Source organism: Carlito syrichta, unplaced genomic scaffold (genome assembly GCF_000164805.1).
Source record: "Carlito syrichta isolate Samal-C Ts95f unplaced genomic scaffold, Tarsius_syrichta-2.0.1 Scaffold303189, whole genome shotgun sequence".
NCBI classification, from domain to species: Eukaryota; Metazoa; Chordata; class Mammalia; order Primates; family Tarsiidae; genus Carlito; species Carlito syrichta.
Genome location: NW_007247285.1, coordinates 295,678 through 313,172, shown reverse-complemented (window position 1 = coordinate 313,172; position 17,495 = coordinate 295,678). Strand labels below are relative to the sequence as shown.

At 54.1% G+C, this 17,495-nt stretch overlaps 2 protein-coding genes across 4 annotated transcripts in view; one reads left to right on the top strand and one right to left on the bottom strand.

The window, feature by feature from the left end:
* The window catches only part of ANKS3 (ankyrin repeat and sterile alpha motif domain containing 3), a 29,836-nt gene extending 15,440 nt beyond the window's left edge, over positions 1-14,396 (top strand). The window contains exons 6-17 of the mRNA XM_008058026.2: positions 282-417; positions 6,485-6,643; positions 8,786-8,923; positions 9,460-9,569; positions 9,817-9,993; positions 11,622-11,746; positions 11,847-11,988; positions 12,272-12,444; positions 12,719-12,804; positions 13,387-13,470; positions 13,794-13,881; positions 14,009-14,396. Of these exons, the coding sequence (XP_008056217.1) occupies positions 282-417; positions 6,485-6,643; positions 8,786-8,923; positions 9,460-9,569; positions 9,817-9,993; positions 11,622-11,746; positions 11,847-11,988; positions 12,272-12,444; positions 12,719-12,804; positions 13,387-13,470; positions 13,794-13,870 (1,407 nt within the window). The 3' untranslated portion in view covers positions 13,871-13,881; positions 14,009-14,396. The remainder of the gene's footprint in view (positions 1-281; positions 418-6,484; positions 6,644-8,785; positions 8,924-9,459; positions 9,570-9,816; positions 9,994-11,621; positions 11,747-11,846; positions 11,989-12,271; positions 12,445-12,718; positions 12,805-13,386; positions 13,471-13,793; positions 13,882-14,008) is intronic.
* Positions 14,397-15,161: 765 nt separating this feature from the next.
* Positions 15,162-17,403, bottom strand: NUDT16L1 (nudix hydrolase 16 like 1). Of its 3 annotated transcripts, none has more exons than XM_008058024.2 (3): positions 17,081-17,403; positions 16,668-16,998; positions 15,162-16,035 (listed from the first exon to the last, which is right to left on the bottom strand). In XM_008058024.2, exons 1-3 carry the CDS (start codon positions 17,276-17,278, stop codon positions 15,881-15,883), a joined length of 684 nt encoding a protein of 227 aa, XP_008056215.2. In that variant the 5' UTR covers positions 17,279-17,403; the 3' UTR covers positions 15,162-15,880. The 3 variants fall into 3 exon arrangements, with proteins under 3 accessions (XP_008056215.2, XP_008056214.1, XP_021568005.1); XM_008058023.1 differs by having other exon boundaries at positions 16,738-16,998; positions 17,081-17,283; XM_021712330.1 differs by having other exon boundaries at positions 16,738-16,992; positions 17,081-17,238.
* Positions 17,404-17,495: the final 92 nt, after the last annotated feature.

Genomic DNA, 17,495 nt, shown 5'->3' with positions numbered 1-17,495 from the left:
TGTAGTTCCAGCTACTTGGAAGGCTGAGGTGGAAGGATTGCCAGAGCCCAGCAGGTTGACTCTGGGGTGGCTGTGAGCATGCCACTGCACCCCAGCCTGGGCGACGGAGTGAGACTCCAACTCAAAAAACGAGAGTGAGATCAAACGGATGGCCATGATGCCAGCAAACCTGCCCCTCTCCCTCAGGCAGCTGCGCTTCCTTCTCTCCACCCGGGCTAGCAGCTGAGGAAGCCGGGTGCTTTGAAGGAGTTTCCTGACTCCTCTTTCATGGACGTTCATAGGGAGTCAAGGTGGACACGAGAGACCACAGCGGAGCCACAGCCCGGATGCTGGCCAAGCAGTACGGACACATGAAGATTGTGGCCTTGATGGACACACACTTTCCCTCCCTGCCCAAGAGCCTCTATCGGAGCCCAGGTAGCTGCATCTGCCAGCCACTCTGCTGGGGTCCCAGGCACCCTGAGTGTTAGGGCACCTGGGGAGAAAGGTGCCTCCCCACCCCTTTTCCTGATTCCCACCTGCTTCTCTGAGAGTTGGCTCTGGCTTCCCTGCCTAGAAACCATCTCTGCCTCCCGCCACTGACTCCACGTGGGTTGAGGTTGAGGCCCCTGGTCTAGTGGGGGAGAGAGAGAGACAGTTACAGTAGAGGGTGGTGGGCAGACCACATGTTGAGTGTAAGGCTTTTCTGCAGTCTGTTTCCATCAGTTAGGCTTGGCCACTTCTTGCTTTCTTTTTGCACTGTCTTGAGCTGTTGCTTGCTTATTTTTTGTGTGAATTTGAATATCAACTTGTCCAGCGCTTTAAAAACAGTGTGATGATGTATTTATTGAGATTGTGGGACAGATATAAATTAACTATATCTTTATGTTGTTGAGTTGCCCTATCCAGGAATAAGGCATGTCTTTTTGTTCTAGTGTACTTTTGGGTCTTGCAGGAAGGTCTTACATTTTTCCTCATATACAGCTTGCATATAAAACATAAGTGAAGTATTGAGTATTTGATCATTTCTGTTGCTGTTGCAAATGGGGTTTTTTCTACCATTAGATCCTTCAACTGCTTATTGTAAGTGTATATGAAGGCAACTGATTTCTGTATACTAATTTTATTTTAATTTATTAGTAGTAGTATTTTTATTTTTTGCATCAGAGTCTTACTCTGTCACCCTGGAGTACAGTGGCACAATTACAACTACACCTGCTGGGCTCAGGCGATCCTTCCACCTCAGCCTTCCAAGTAGCTGGAACTACAGGCACTATAGGCATGCACCACCATGCCCAACTAATTTTTTTGATTTATTGTAGAGACGAGGTCTTGCCAAGTTGCCCAGGCTGGTCTCGAACCCCTGGGCTCAGGCAGTCCTCTTGCCTCCACCTCCCAAAATGCTGGGATTACAGATGTGGGCCACTTGCACCTGGTCTTGCAAACTAATTTTATACTCTGCTACCTTGCTGAGTTCTTTTATTGTTCAAGTTTTTTTTTTCTTCTCAAGTTGAGGTCTCATTCTTGCCTTAGCTGGAGTGCAGTGCCACAACCACGACTCACTGCAGCCTTGACTTCCTGGGCTCAGGTGATCCTTCCATCTCAGCCTCCTGAGTAGCTGTGACTACAGGCATGTGCCACCATGCCCAGCTAATTTTTTGATTATTTGTAGAGATGAGGTCTCATTATGTTGCTTAGGCAGGTCTCGAACTCTTGGAATCAAGCAATCCTCCCTCCTCAGCCTCCCAAAGTGCTGGGATTACAGGTGTGAGCCACTGCATCTAGCCCAGTTTTATTATTGATTCTCTGGGGCTTTCCAGGTATACCATGTATAATCTGCAAGTAGAGATGGGTTCACGACTTCATGGTATTCTCGTGCCTCTGATATTGTTTGTTTGATGACTTACACTGTTCTTTTGTTAAGTTGCCAATGCCTCTAGATGGTGTGAAAAATACTGGAGATAGTGCCCATCTTCCCTCGGGCCTGATCCTAGTAGAAATGCCAGATAAGTAAGGAGCTGGCGGTAAGAGGAAGGCCTATGTGTATTTTATCATATCGAGAAAGTATTAATCAATTCCTATATTCTTGAGTGTTGTTTTTGTAGGAATTGCTGTTGAATTTTTATCAAAGACTTTTTTCACATGTAGGGAGATAACTGCCATTTCCTTGATTCATTCATTGCTGAACACTTCCCTTGATTCCATACCTTGGCTGCTGTGAGCAGTGGGGCATTCAACATGGGAGGGCAGATATCTCTTCAATACACTGATTTCATTTCCTTTGGATAAATACCCAGTGTTGGGCTTGCTGGATCTCATTTCTTACTTTGTATATTTATATTTGTTCCCATTTTTTCAAGTTAGATACTATTGCTTTGTCTAGTTAGTATAAAAACAAAACCCCATAGGATTCCAATTTGTTAATTAGATCTGACTCTCACGAGATTGGGTGTGTTCAGGGTGATATGGCCTTGAACTAGACCTACTACTGACTTTCAGTTTGCCACCTTATTAATTTCTGCTTTTATTTTTCTTCTGGCTTATCTTGTTCTTTTTCTGATTGAGTTGGGAATTTGATTATTTTGTTTCTCTTTGATCATATGAATGTTTAAGGACATGAATTTTTGTTTTTTTGTTTTTTTGAGTTGGAATCTCACTCAGTCGCGCAGACTGGAGTGCAGTGACTGCTCCTGGCCACTGCAGCCTCGACCTGCTGGGCTCTGGGGATCCTTCCGCCTCAGCCTTCCGAGTAGCCGGAATTACAGGCACGTGCTACCATGCCTGGCTGATTTTTGATTTATTGTAGAGATGAAGTCTCGCCAAGTTGCCCAGGCGGGTCTTGAACCCGCGGGCTCAGGCAATCCACTCACCTCAGCCTCCCAAAGGCGCAGGATTACAGGCTGAGCCACCGAGCCAGGCTGTTTTTGTTTTTGTTGTTGTTGTTTTTGAGTTGGAGTCTCACTCTGTCACCCAGACTGGAGTGCAGTGGCTGCTCCCGGCCACTGCAACCTCGACCTGCTGGGCTCCGGTGATCCTTCCGCCTCAGCCTTCCAAGTAGCTGGAACTACAGGCGTTTACTACCACACCCGGCTAATTTTTTTGATTTATTGTAGAGATGAGGTCTCACCAAGTTACCCAGGCGGGTCTCAAACCCGCGGGCTCAGGCAATCCACTCACCTCAGCCTCCCAAATCGCGGGATTATAGGCTGAGCCACCGAGCCTGGCCAAGGATGTGAATTTTTACTGCTTTATTTATTTGTTTGTTTGTTTATTTATTTATTGAATTGGAGTCTCACTCTGTGGCTCAGGCTGGAGTGCAGTGGCATACTCACAGCCATCACAGCCTCTATCTGCTGGGATCTGGTGATCCTTCCCCCTCAGCCTTCCAAGTAACTGGAACTACAGGCACATGCCACCATGCTCAGCTACTTTTTTTTTTTAACTGTAGAGATGAGGTCTTGCCACATTGCCCAGGTCTTGAACCTGTGGGCTTAGGCAGTCCTGTCACCTTGGCCTCCCAATGTGCTGGGATTATAGGCATGAGCCACCACGCCTGGCTCAATTTTTACTGCTTTAAATGTATCCCAGGAATTTTGGTATGTGGTACTTTCATTATCATTGTTTTTCAGAAATTCTATAATTTTGAGTTATATCGTCCTCTTCACCCAAGAGTTGTCTAATAGAAGTTTTGTGGTTGTGGTTGTTTTTGTTTTCTAATTTCTTTTTTTTTGGCGGAGGGTTAGGGTTTCACTCCATCGCCCAGGCTGGAGTGCAGTGGCACACTCATAGCCACCCCAGCGTCGACCTACTGGGCTCCAGCGATCCTTCCGCTTCAGTCTTCCAAGTAGCTGGAACTATAGGCACGCACTACCACGCCCAGCTAGTTTTTGATTTATTGTAGAGACAAGGTCTCACCGAGTTGCCCAGGCTGTTCTCAAACCTGCAGGCTCAGGCAATCCACTTGCCTTGGCCTCCCAAAGTGCTAGGATTACAGACTGAGCCACTGAGCCCAGCCTGTTTTTAAATTTCTAGGGGGAGAGGCCTTTTTGGTTTTGTGATTAATTTCTCATGCTATTCTAACCAACTCTTATCTAATTCATCTGATCAGAGAATGTTTATAATTCTTCTACTTTGTAAAAGTTACTGATGTCTTAATTGCCACGTAATGATCGTATTTTGCTTGATAAGAGGCTGTATTCTCTGTTATTTAGGTATGAGATTTAGTATATATCTAGATATCTGTCTTACTGATTATTATGTATTTTTGTTTCTTTTTCCACAAAGTCACCTATAATTAGTGTTTCTATTTTCCTTGCATATATTGTAATTTCTGATTTATACAGGAAATTGCTGCAGTTTTGGGTGACATATCCATAACTTGTTGTGGCTTCACGGTATTGGGCTGTTAGTGCCACAGTAGCCCTCTCTGTCACGTGGAATGCGTTCTGGCCTGAACTGTGCTGTGCCAGCAGGGTCGCAGCCCTTGCTCTTTCATTGTCCCCAGCGCCTGCTCTACCTTTGCCTGTTCTGTTCTTTTTTGCCATTCTGATGATGTGTTGGGTTGTTCACATGTACAGAGCTGCCCTCACTGCGGTGGCCCCCTCCTCTGTACATCTTTTCTTATAACTTCATCTTTGGATGGAACCACAGTCTCCGTGGGGTGGCATAGGTATTTGAGTGTGTGGCAGTGTATAATGGGGCAAGGACAGAGTGGCCCAGTCTGGGACCTGGGCTCTGTAGCTCACTGCTCTGCCCTGACGTGTGCTGTCAGTTCACACCCGAGTGAGCCAGCACCCATTCCAGGGCCAGGCTCAGCCTAGCACCATTCCTGGAGTCAGAGTCGTTTTGTAATCAACACCAGCTCTTACGGAGTGAGATGGTCATGGAACAACCTCTCCCCCATCTCCACTTCAGTTTACCAACTCCACAGTGAAATTTTAGCAATTCTTCCTATATATGCCTCCTTTCATCTCTTGAAAGTAGAATCAGGCTAGGCGTGGTGACTCATGCCTGTAGTCCTAGCACTTTGAGAGGCCGAGGTGGGAGGATTGCTTGCACCCAGGAGTTCAAGACCAGCCTAAGCAACAACAACAACAACAACAACAACAAAAATTTGCTGGGCTCGGTGGCTCAACCCTTAATCCCAGCACTTTGGGAGGCCAAGGCGAGTGGATTGCCTGACCCCTTGAGTTCAAGACCCACCCGGGCAACTTGGCGAGACCTCGTCTCTACAATAAAAATAAAAAATTAGCTGGGCGTGGTAGCACGTGCCTGTAGTTCCAGCTACGTGGAAGGCTGAAACGGAAGGATCGCCAGAGCCCAGCAGGTTGAGGCTGCAGTGGCCGGGAACATACCACTACACTCCAGTCTGGGCGACAGAGTGAGACTCCAACTAAAAAAAAAAAACCCAAAAAACAAAAAAAGCAAACAAACAAAAGTAGCTAGGTGTGGTATACATCTGTAGTCCCAGCAATGGGAGGCTGAGGTGGAAGGTCTGCCCAAGCCCAGGAGATTGAGGCTGTGGTGAGCCATGTTCGTGCTACTGCACTCTAGCCTGGGTGACAGAGTGAGACCCTGACTCAAAAAAGAAAAAAAAAAAAGAAACAAAGTAGAATCACACCAGAGCCCTATACAAATAAACCTCTGCGTTTTGCCTTATAGGTCTGATCAAATAGAAAAAACCATGGAAAACTGTAAAATGGCAAAAGCCTAGGCATGTTGTGCCCCGACAGCTCAGATAGGGTAGTGATTTGAAATACTTTGTAAATCATAGCAAACATACAGCATTTGCTTCCCAGGAGGTTGTTTAAGCTGAACATTTAAAATGCTTATGAAGTCAGGCTTGGTGGCTCAGCCTGTAATCCCACTTTGGGAGGCCAAGGTGAGTGGATTGCCTGAGCCCATGGGTTCGAGACCCAGCTGGGCAACTTGGCGAGACCTCATCTCTACAATAAATCAAAAAAATTAGCCGGACGTGGTAGCGCGCGCCTGTAGTTCCAGCTACTTGGAAGGCTGAGGCGGAAGGATCGCCAGAACCCAGCAGGTCGAGGCTGCGGTGGCCGGGAGCGGCCACTGCACTCCAGTCTGGGTGACAGAGTGAGACTCCAACTCAAATTAAAAAAAGAAAAATAAATAAATAAATAAATAAAATAAAATACTTATGAAATGTGACTGATAGTACCATATTTTTATGAAGAGATGGATTTTACTTATTCCTTTAACTGAGAACAAAATTATTTCTGATTACAAATAACACAGCCTTAGGAACAATTTTGGACACCTAGAGATGAACAGGATGGAGTGGAGCTCCCCATTGTGACTACCTTGGCAGCCCCCTGCAACCCATGAGGGCAGTGGCTGGCCTGTTAGGGCTTCTCACAAGTGACGTCCTGGCAAAAACGCTTCTCTTCTTAAGAAAACCAGCTGCAATTATTTTCTTCCAGTTTACCATAAGGGTTAGAATATCAGTACACAGATTGCCTTAATTTTGGTGTCTGATCCACAGAAAAATACGAAGATTTGAGCTCTTCGGATGAATCCTGTCCCGTTCCTCAGAGACAGAGGCCGTGTCGGAAGAAGGGCCTCAGTATCCACGAGGGGCCACGAGCCTTAGCCAGGATCACAGCAATCGGCCTCCGGGGCAAGGCCTCGCAGCCTGGCTATGGTGAGCACCCACATGTCCAGAGGGCATTTGGACATCACAGCCCAAGCTTCTGTCTCAGCAAGAACAGAACAGGCTTCTGAAAAGCGGGTCCCTGGACTGCAGGGAACAGGTCACTGGGCCTTTCGAGCTCAAGCAGTAAGACTCAGTTGACTACAGTGATGGAAATCCACTAGTCTTTGGCTAGCTCTTGGTTTGGGGTTCATCTCCTTGGCTTTCCTTTTCCTTGGTTAAAATGAGAAACAGAATGTTGGCAGGAGTGTAGCCAAGCTCAGATCTCATCCCTCTCACAGGCAGGCCAGCCATGGAGGAAAGGTGTGGCGCCAGGAGTGCTGCTTCCCTGGCTCTGCCCCCATCCTCTGGGCCAAGTGGACCGTGCCCCCAGGGCAGAAGGCCAAGGGAAGGCCCTGTTCCTGCTCCCTCTTCTCAAGACAATGCATCTGAGCTCACACCTGTCAGCCCCCCAGGTTTCCAGAGCAGAGTTTTCCTCAAGCTGTTGTCCTAGGTGATGATGTGCTCCTGGCGAGTGCTGAGCAACTCTTCTGTAGGCAGGCTGAGTTTGGTGCTCACTCTCTCGTGCTCTGGCCTTTCTAAGAGATCAGACTGAGTTATTTGTTGCATCTTCCTTTGATGGCTATCACAAGCCAAGTGGCTGGGTGGCTGGGCCCTTTGAGGAGCAGGGCCTGAGGCCTGGACTTGGAAGAGATTGACTTTCCCAGCCCGAGGTGACCATGTTTCAGTCAAGGGTCCATGAGTCACTCAATTCCCTTCTAAGACCCCAGGAAGAAACCTAAGGTGTGTAGATTTCTGTCTTCACAAGCCCTGGGGCTGAGTTGGGAACTTGCAAGCCCACCTTCTCCCGTCGTCCTAGGGGGGGTGGATAACTGGGCCCCTGGGAAGGCCTTCCCTCCAGTGCTGGCAGCTCCCACAGCAGCATGAGGGCCTGCCCATGTCCTGTCTGGGGGGCAGTGAGCACCTAGCTCTGGGACACTTGGCTGGGTCATTCTCTGTTTGGTAGAATCTGTTCCTTCTAAGGAGTCCCCGTCCCCATCCCAGCCTGAGAGGAACAGCAAGGGATAGGGAAGAGAGGTCTTATCCCTAGGGGGAGGTGGGGTGATTGATCTCTATGGCCATAAACAAATGCTTTTCTAAAATAGAATTCTTATTCTTTAAAATTACCAAAATCATAAGGTGCTGAAGCCATTTGTGTACATTTTTGTGCACTTGGAGAAAAGTAAGGATGGTAGTTGTCTCTCAGGTGTGGCATTTCAGGAGATTTTTGTTATTTCCTCTTCTGCCTTCTGAAGTGCGTATATTCTCTTTGCCAGTAATTTAAAATCTTTTTGAATTATAAATAGCATGTGATTATTAAGAAAAAAAATCTCCATAACTAGGAAAAGGTATAAAAGAAAAGTTCCCCCAAGTCCTACCAGCCTGTGTTTTTATGCAGATAAATGTGCTTTCTCTGGGGAAGAGGCAGGGGCCCAATTGGAATTAAACTCTGGTTTGTGTTCTGCGTTTTCTACTTGCCTTCTTCCAGGCAGATCCAGTCAAGAGTGATATAATTTTGTGTTATTTCTGCTCATTTTGAGCCCAGGGCCTTCCCTCTTCTGTTCTGCTGGCTTTTTTTGGCTGACGTTGACTGGCCCTAGGAGGACTGTCTCTAAATGCCTCTATTTTAAAAGACTGTAAAGACACCTGGTAGAGGTGTGTGGATATGTGTATGTGTCGGGGGGGAAGTTATTAGATGTTTCCAGCTGAAAGGAACACCTAGTGATAGTTTTGTTTTGGCTCAGGAATCTGCAAATATGGCTTACCATTTCCTGCTTTTTCCACTTGAAAAAGATTTGCACAGTACAAGGGAGAGGACCCAGGCTTGACTGAGCACCAGCCCTGGCCCCCTGGTACTTGTCGCCAGCACTGCAGGATCTCTGACTCCTCAGAGCAGATTTCCTCAGCAGTATGCTATAAGCAGGTTATGGCCAGGTGACCGCAGTGAGCTGATGATGTGATGACCAAGGAGCTGCCTGCCTGGAGCCCCAGGCCTTCTCACACCAGGAGCCTCTGCGGAAAGGGTGGCATTTGGAACGAATGCATGTTCACTTCTGTGTTCATGCAGGTTTACGTGTCCCTTTCTGTACACAGAGCAGGTGCCTCCACGGGGCTATGTCACCTTCAATAGCAGTGATGAGAACCCCCTGGAAGGGGAGGGCCTCTGTTATCGGGATGTCACCTCCCCCATCAACGACCGGGACGTGGAGAGCAGCAGCAGCAGCAGCCGGGGTAGGCACATGCCCTCGCCCCCACTGCACAGTCTGGCCCTGGACTCCAAGCCCCGCCCTCCCTACCCACACAGCTGGGGCTTGGCCCTCTACCCACTAGAGAACAAGAAGGGAGAGGTGTAGAGAGCCCTGGTTCATGTGAGGAAAACCAAAGAAACTGGCACAGGCCAGGTGACAAGAAGCTTCTGGCACAGTGTCCCCATGCAGATCAAGACAGCCATTCCACACTGCCAGGTTCAGCCCCTGGCATGGAAGCCCTCCGAAGCCTTTGGGGGGTGTGTCTGTTACACTTAACACGTGCAGTTTGTGGAGTGCCCACTGGGTGCCAAGCACTGCTTGGGGTTTATCAATGAACAGAAAAGATCAGCGCCCTGCCTGTGTGTATGTACGGAAAGAAGGGCTCAGGACAAGCAGGCAGCAGGAAACCGAAGAGAACATCCAGCTGGGCGGGGAGTTAGGAGTGTCATGGCTGCAGCAGCCTGGCCTGGGCTCTGGGGAGCAAGGGCTGCAGGCTGGCGTCTGTCTTCCTGCTGCCAGAGGAGCGAGCTTTCTGTACCAACCTTGGGGCCGTCCAGAGCAGCAGCAGCAGTGAGGGTCTGGCCATAGCCCAGGAACTCAGCAGCGAAGCCTCCGTGGAAAGTGACGAGGTGAAACTTCCCTCTTGATCTCTTGGCTCCCTTTCCCCTGGGTACCGGGGATACCTGACGTCCCACGGTTGATTGTGCCAGGCTGGGAAGGGCAGCATGCGGGGCCTGCCCTCTCAGAGGCCTGCCCTAAGGTGGGTGGCAGAGTGCAGCGGGGAACACAGGAGTCCTCTGTGTGGCGGCAGGTGGGGCTTCCTGAAGGTTCAAGCCTTCACCGATATGTTCCTTCAAACATGTCCCTCTCACGCAGGATTCAGATCACGCATGCAAAAGCTCAGTTCACAAACAAGCTAAAAACTACATGAAGGCCAAGAATCGTTATAGCAGCAGTGACAACCAGTGGCCTTCCAACACTGGGCCTTCCAGGGCAGCCTGTACCCCAGGATCTAACCCCAAAACAGAGAGGTCTCCCTATTCAGGACCCCAGGTAAGCCCATTTGTGAAACTGGTGATTAGACTCTTAGAAAAGATGGTGCCTAGCCGGGCTCGGTGGCTCAGCCTGTAATCCTGCGCCTTTGGGAGGCTGAGGTGAGTGGATTGCCTGAGCCCGCGGGTTCGAGACCCGCCTGGGCAGCGAGACCTCATCTCTACAATAAATCAAAAAATCAGCCGGGCGTGGTAGCGCATGCCTGTAATTCCGGCTACTTGGAAGGCTGAGGCGGAAGGATCGCTGGAGCCCAGCAGTTCAAGGCTGCGGTGGCCGGGAGCGGCCACTACACTCCAGTCTGGGCAACAGAGTGAGACTCCAACTCAAAAAAAAAAAAAAAGTAAAGATGGTGCTTTCTGTGACTGGTGCGGCATCTGTTGTGAATTTTTGATAAGCCAGGCACAAATGGGAGAATAGAACAGTGGTGGCTTTTTGCCAAATGACCTATAGATCTCTGCAGGCCGGGAGTCAGCTCCTCGTGGCTCATGGTGCAGTCTCAGGGCTTGTGTTTGGTTCTCTCCGTGGCATGGGCTGTCTCCTTTAGTGTTCAACCACAATCCGGGAGAAGGAGAACAGGACTGATCTCAGAGCAGCTTGCAGGAGATCGTGACGAGATGCGTGTGAAGCAGGGACAAAGGGACTGCACACTGTGTGGGCCATCCTTACTGCCGTCACCCTGGGCTCACAGGTGCCACTTGCTGCCTAGCCACCTCCTGGGTGTGTACAAGTTCTCCAGCTCTGTGTGGGCTTGAGGCTCCAAGGTGGCAGGGGAGCCTCTGCACTATGTGTGCTCCTAGAAAGCCTGGTTTTGGTGGCTTCCACTTGCAGCGCCCCCCAGGCCTGCATCCCAGGCTCAGGGAACAGGTGCCCTGCTCAGGTCCTGTGGCCGTGGTGGAATCCTAGACTGTCTCTCAGGAAGCAGTTTGAAGGAAATGGCAGAGTAACAGCCTTTGGGAGTTCCTCCATTGAACTTGCAAAAATGGGGATGCTGGAGATGAAAATCTCACCAGACAGGCTCCATGACAGGTTTGAGCAAGCAGAAGAGTCAAAAAACCTGAGAAACAGAAAGAATGAAGACCAGTGAACAGAGAGCTGCAAGACACTCAGGCACACCAGCATACACATGACGGTGTTCCAGGAGAAGAGACGAGATGAGCAAGAAAAATGCTTGAGGAACAGCCCAATCGTCTCACACTTGATCAGAACATGGATCTCCATGTTGAGGAGCTCAGTGAACTCTAAGTAGGGTCAACTTGGAGAGCACTGTACTTGGACATATCCAAGTTGGAACGTCACACAGAGGAAGTCTTGAACAAGAGAGAAGGGACTCCCCACATGCAAGAACTTGTTAGCAACACCCTGTAGAGCTGAGCATGCATGCGGATGAGAAGTCTGGTCCCCAGTGATAAATATGAGATGAGGCCACAGACCATGGAGAGAGCAGTCCTGGACCAGACCCTGAGCCTGCCTGCAGACTTCCAGCTCTGCCTGAGGGCGCCGAGGGAGGGAGTGGCTTGGGTGCTGCACCCACAGACAAGTTGCTGTCTTGGGCTAAGCTCGGGAGTCGGGCTTGGAACAGAAACCAAGCTGGGAATGTGTAGCGAGCATGGCCCTCCCTCTGCCCTCAGGACCTGGCCATGCTGCTGGAGCAGATTGGGTGTCTGAAGTACCTCCAGGTGTTTGAGGAGCAGGACGTGGACCTGCGCATCTTCCTGACGCTCACCGAGAGCGACCTGAAGGAGATCGGTATCACGTGAGTCCATGCTGGCCCCACCCCCTCAGGCCAGACCCATACCCTGGGACCAGCTGGCGCCCACTGTATGTTGATCCACATCTGTCTCTGACCCCTGCAGGCTGTTTGGGCCCAAGAGGAAGATGACCTCTGCCATTGCCCGCTGGCACAGCAGCGCCCGCCCGCCCGGGGATGCCCTGGAGCTGGCCTATGCTGACCGACTGGAGGCTGAGATGCAGGAGCTCGCCATCCAGCTGCACAAGGTGAGTGGGAACAGGCAGATGCGGGGGCAATGGGAAAGGGACAGGGACAACACCCGCAGAGTGGGCCCAGGGCAGGGGCAAACGTTCCAACCTGCTAGAAAGTTAGAACTGCCCAGGTAGACACTACAGGTGGTCAAGTGGACACCAAGGAGAGTGGCCGGCACACAGGACAGGGCCAGGAGGCTCTGCGATGGAAGAGAGAGAGACAGTCACACAGAATGACAGACATAGAGGAGGCTCCACCTGCCGGGCTGCCTCCCAGCCTCCCCCTCCCTCTCGGCAGCGCTGTGAGGAGGTGGAGGCCATGCGGGGCCAGGTGTCCCAGGAGCAGGAGCTGCGGGCTGTGGTGGAGAGTTGCCTCCTAGAGCAGGACGGCGCCCGCAAGGACATGCAGGCCCAGCTGCGTGAGGCCTGGGCTGTGGCTCAGGATGCTGCTGCTGTTCTGGACCAGCTGCGGTGAGTGGCTCTGAATGGCCCCTCCTCGCATGACTTCCTCCCCGCTCTCTAACCATGGGGTACACATCGGGGTCTGAAGCCACTCCCTCCCCACCCCTTTTCTTTCTGACCCCTCCTCCCTGCAGGGCAGCCTGGGCAGCAGGCAGGGCTGCAGAAATCCACAGGGGTTTCTCCTGGTCAGCACGACTTCCTGGGGTGCTCGCCAAGCCCGTGAAGGTGGCTACAGGGACAATCAGGCCTCTGCCTCACCCCCACTTGTTCTTGTGTCTGGCAGAGCCTGTCAAGCTGAGCTGTCAGCCCGCATGAGGCAGGACCAGTTTCCTGGTGCGGCTGCCTCTGGCCTGGCCTCCCCCTTAGCAGGTAAGAGCGGTGGCCTGGCTCTGGGCCAGGCAGAGGGAGACAGGGAAGCCCGAAGACCAGGTCTGGCCCTGTGGGCTCAGCATGGTTTCGCCCTCCCAGAATCCAGGGGAGAGGCGCCCTGGGAACTCAAGCCTACTTCCTCACCTGTGATGGGAGAACCATCCACACCCCAGCGGTGCCGGGCACAGCTGTGACAGTACTGGGAACGGGCCCATGCCTTGGCCTGTGGGGCTGTCTGGGGCTTCCAGTGACTTCTGCAAGCCTCCAGCCAGGGCCACAGCCATCCAGGAGCACAGCCTTGCCAGGGACCCTCCCACTCTCTCTCCTGGGGCTGAACCTGGCCTGGCAGTGAGTGTCTGACCCACCAGCAGGACACAACACTTTGATGTTACAAGTCTTTCTGGTTTCATGGACCCCCAAGTTGGGGAGCAGACACTGCTCCTGGCCTTGGTCTTTGGGGGTCACTCAGGCACTGGCAATTGGGTGTGGAGCGTTCAGATCACAGGAAGTTCCAGGGGCTTAGGACCAAGAAGCAGGGCCTGTGGTGGCAGAACCCAGGCCAACTCAGTTCTCTGCACATAGGCTGCAAAGGCTGGCAAGCGTCCCTGCAGGCCATGAGCCTTCCTGAGCTCTCGGGGGCCCTGGAGGACCATGTCCATGAGATTGGTGAGTCTCCAGGGGTCAGTAGGTGGCTTCACCTCTGCCTCAGGCTGTGGTGAAGACTCAGAGCCCCTTTTATTTCAAGGGGAGGCAGAAGGATCTTCCAGGGAAAACAGGTTTGAGCTCTTCCCCGCAAGGCAGACCTCAGACCTGGCAGGCTCATGACTGCCGTGGGGCAGGCCATGGTGTGTCAACTCCGACCTCTGGGCAGCCCTGCCTGTCTCCTGAGCCCAGGCAAGAACGGTTCACGCTCATTCCTAGTGTCCTGAGCCTCCATTCTCCCTGCTGTGCCCAGACTGCCCTCAGAGCTTTGTTGGTCATGTCCTTAGGGCGAATGCTGTGCTCAGTAACCCAGAGCCTGGAGAAGCTGCAGGTGCTGAGTGGGAAGATGTGGCGGGAGCCCTAGCCCGAGGGACGGTGAGTGTCTGCCAGCCAGCCATCTATGCCAGGACATAGGCAGGTGCTGCAGGTCTGTTCTGGGCAGTGGCCGGTGTGAGTGCGCCCATCTGTCCCCTCCTGCTCTTAACAGGGCCCTTTCTTTCAGAATCTGACGTCGGGTGACTGATCCACCCTGAAGCTGTGCCAGGAGTCAAGAGGGCATGGGCAGGGGGCTGCCACAAGTGCCCAGGCCAGGTGGGGCCAGAGGAGCGGGCCCAGGAGCAGCCGCAGACAGAGGCAGGATGGGGCCACGGGCCCTGGCCAGGCAGCTCAGGCCAATGTTGAGGCGGGACGAGGGCCTGTCACCCAGTACCTGGTGGCAAGGCCCAGAGCTCATGGGCTGGTCTGATCCAGACCAGGCAGGGCCTTGGGGAGACAGCATGTTCCCCCCCACACACACAGGTGCCACACTGAGACTTGACCCTGTGGGTGAGGACTGGAGCACTTGGAAAGTGTCATTGGTTATAAAATAAAACTTAAGATCAGCCAGTGAAGGGCTCAGTTCTGGTCATGTGACACACACCACTGACTGACCCTAACAGGACCAGCGCGAGGGGAAGGCCCTGCCAAGACCCCAGCCCCAGTAAACTGGGAACCCTGGTGCCCAGGGTGAGGACAACTCAGTGCATCTGCCTGCCTGTCCCCTGCAGCTTGGGGACGCCTCTACTCCCTGGAGCCCACATGATTCTAGAGTCCTGGTCGACTCAAGACAAGTGGCTTCACAGCTAAGTGCGTCCCAGGTTCACATGGCAAACCCTCTTCCCACACTCAACCCCTAAATCAAGCTCTGAGGTGGAACCAGCCTGGGCTGTGAAGACCTCCAACTGCACTCTGGAGACTTTCCAGATACAGGGTCTTCCTGGCTGTGGCAGCTCTGGTCCTGCTGCCGCCACTCTGCACCCTGAGCCTGTGTTTGCAGACTGTCCCCTAGAGCTGCTGCGGGATGTGCAGAGTGAGGAAAGGCAGTGGGCTCCACCCAGTGCAGCTGGAGCTGCCAGGATTGGGACAGGGTCTCCTTGAAGGTCTCAGCACAGAAGCCCCCAGCAGGCTGCTGGTGCCCCAGTAAACACTGGGAAACAAGTGGTTGCCTCTGGCCAGGGCAGCGCCTTCCTGAGTCTGGACCTAGGACAGGAGGCCTGGGTCAGCTCCATCTGAACGGAACCCAGGCCCTCTGGGGCTCAACCTCCACATTCAGCAGCAGGAAGGAGGCTTCTCCCAAGCCCAGCCCTAGGCCTCCACCCCGCACCAGAAAACACAGCAGCTGAGGAGCAACTTTATTGTCTTTTTCTCCTTCAACTCCATCCATACATGGCCGGGCCCCCTGAGGCCCTGACTGTCCTTGGGAACCAAGCCACAGTGGGGTAAAGCCACTCTGAAACCTCACCCATAGTTCACGCATTGAGAGAGAGAAAATCGAACAAAGTAAATCCAGCAACAACCAAAATTAACAGTATAACATCCTCCCTCAAGCTGACCTTGTTCCAGACCCAGGCCTGGCTTAGGGGAAGGATGCAGGAGTGAGCTGACCTAAAGGCATCCCTTGCCGCAGCCCGCCGTCTTCTGAGCACAGAGCTGTGCGCCCAACCCCGTGCACATTCCTCAGCCCACAGAGATGCACCCAGAGGAGGGTTTGAGCCTTTGGTGAGCGAGCACACCTGAGCCTGAAGAGCCAGGCCCAGTGTGCCCAGACCACCCACTGACCGACCTGAGGACCCGCCGGGTCCCAGTTGGCCTGGCCGCCACCTCGTGACTGCTTGGGACAGTGGGGATGAGATGCCACTGGCCCAGGCAGGCAGAAGGGGGTGCAAACACAAACACGCTCTAAGACATACTTCCACAGGAATTCCAGGGCCAAGTCTTCCCAGCCCACGGGCACAGCCAGGGAGGGTGGTGGCCGCCATGTGAGCCACCTCAGGAAGAAGCTGGAAGCAGCTTCTCCAGGGCCTTCTTCTGCTTCTCTGTGGCTGCGGCCAAGGCCTCAGCCAGCTTCTCCTCGGGCATCATGTTGAGCACCTTGAGGGCGAAGAGGAGCTGGTACTTGGCTGTGCTGATGAAGGCATTGCTCAGGAAGTTGGGGAAGCCTCCAACTCGATCCTTCTGCGTGTACAGTGGGACCCGCACAAGGCCCAGCACCTGTAGGACAGGAAGTCAAGGTTTGGGCTGGGCCCACTTGGCAGACGGGACACCCTGGCAGGAGAGGCCTGGAAGCTACCAGGCCGGGGAGGAGCAGCCAGTTTGGTCCAGGACGTCAGTAATGAGAGGCCCGGGCAGGGACTGGCGAGCCAGAAGCAGCCAGCTCCCCAGGAGCAGTGCGACCCCTCCTCCCCAAGCAAGTGTGAGCCAGCCCCATGCTCCCCACCCTCGACCCCGGGCTGGCGCCGACTGCACCCCATGCTCCCGGTTCCACCCAGCAAGGCCCACATACCCCAGTCCAGCCCTTCCAGACCCTAAAACCCGCAAGTCCAAGCGCCGCCACACCTCCCCCAAGGTTCCCAAGCCCCACGCCCCCTTTTGCTCCTCCGTTTCCCACCTCCCCAGGCAGGCCCCGCGTCCCCATCCCGCCCTCCCCACCGATCCCGCTCCCCACTCCCAGGATTGGCAATGGCAGGCAGCAAGGCGGATGGAACACAGCCCTGAGGGAGCCCCAGTCCCGGCCCCGCCCGTCCTTTCCCAGCCGCCCGGCCCCAGCCCCTCGCCCCACCCGTGGCTGGAGACAGCGACACCCCACCCAGCCCGGCCAGGGGACGCTCAGGGGGACGTGTTACCCATCGGTGCCTTCCACGGGGCCAGAGCCAAACCCCGGGGCGGGGGGCGGGGCCCGGACGGCGGCCCCACCTCCAGGCCGTGGTCGCGCGAGTGCACCGCGCTGATCTCCACGGCGTGCAGCTGCTCCAGCGTCAGCTGCCGCGCGTACAGGTGCGCCACGACGCGGTGCGGGCCCTCCGTCAGGTGCGAGCTCAGGTAGTCGGCCTCGGTGAGGCGCAGGCAGCCCAGGCCCAGGCCCAGCACCCGGTTCAGCCCGTCCTCCAGCGACCAGAAGCGCCGGTCCACGAAGCCCCCGGGGAAGCCCAGCAGCCCGTCGAAGCGCATCTGCATCTGCAAGGGGGCGCCGGGCGACGGGCTCAGGGCTGGCGAGGCGCCCCGGCCCGCTCCCCGCCCGCCCCCGGCCCGTTCTCACCAGCACCGAGAAGCGCATGGGGATTCGGCCGAAGAGCTGCCCGGGGTTGGCGGCGTACAGCATGGCGTGGCACGAGTGACTCCAGCCCGGCCCCAGGCGCATAGCCTCCACTCGGCTGATCTGCTTCAGCTCCGGCACCGACGCCGTCGACATCTTGGCACTGGCCCCCGCACCCCGGCCGCCGCCCCTTAAACGCATGCGCGGGCCCGCCTCCGCCGCGCCCCACCAATCCGCGGGCAGCCGCGCTCCTGGGTTCCGCCCCCCCACCAATCTCTGGGGCGCCCCGGGGCAAAGCCCATCGCTGCGCTCCAGCGCGTCGTTGAGAGGTGGAGGGGGCGGTGCGCAAAGGCGGGGACGAAGCGCGCCGGGCGTCCCGGGCGGGGGCCGCGTCCACGGCCCTGGAAAACTACAACCC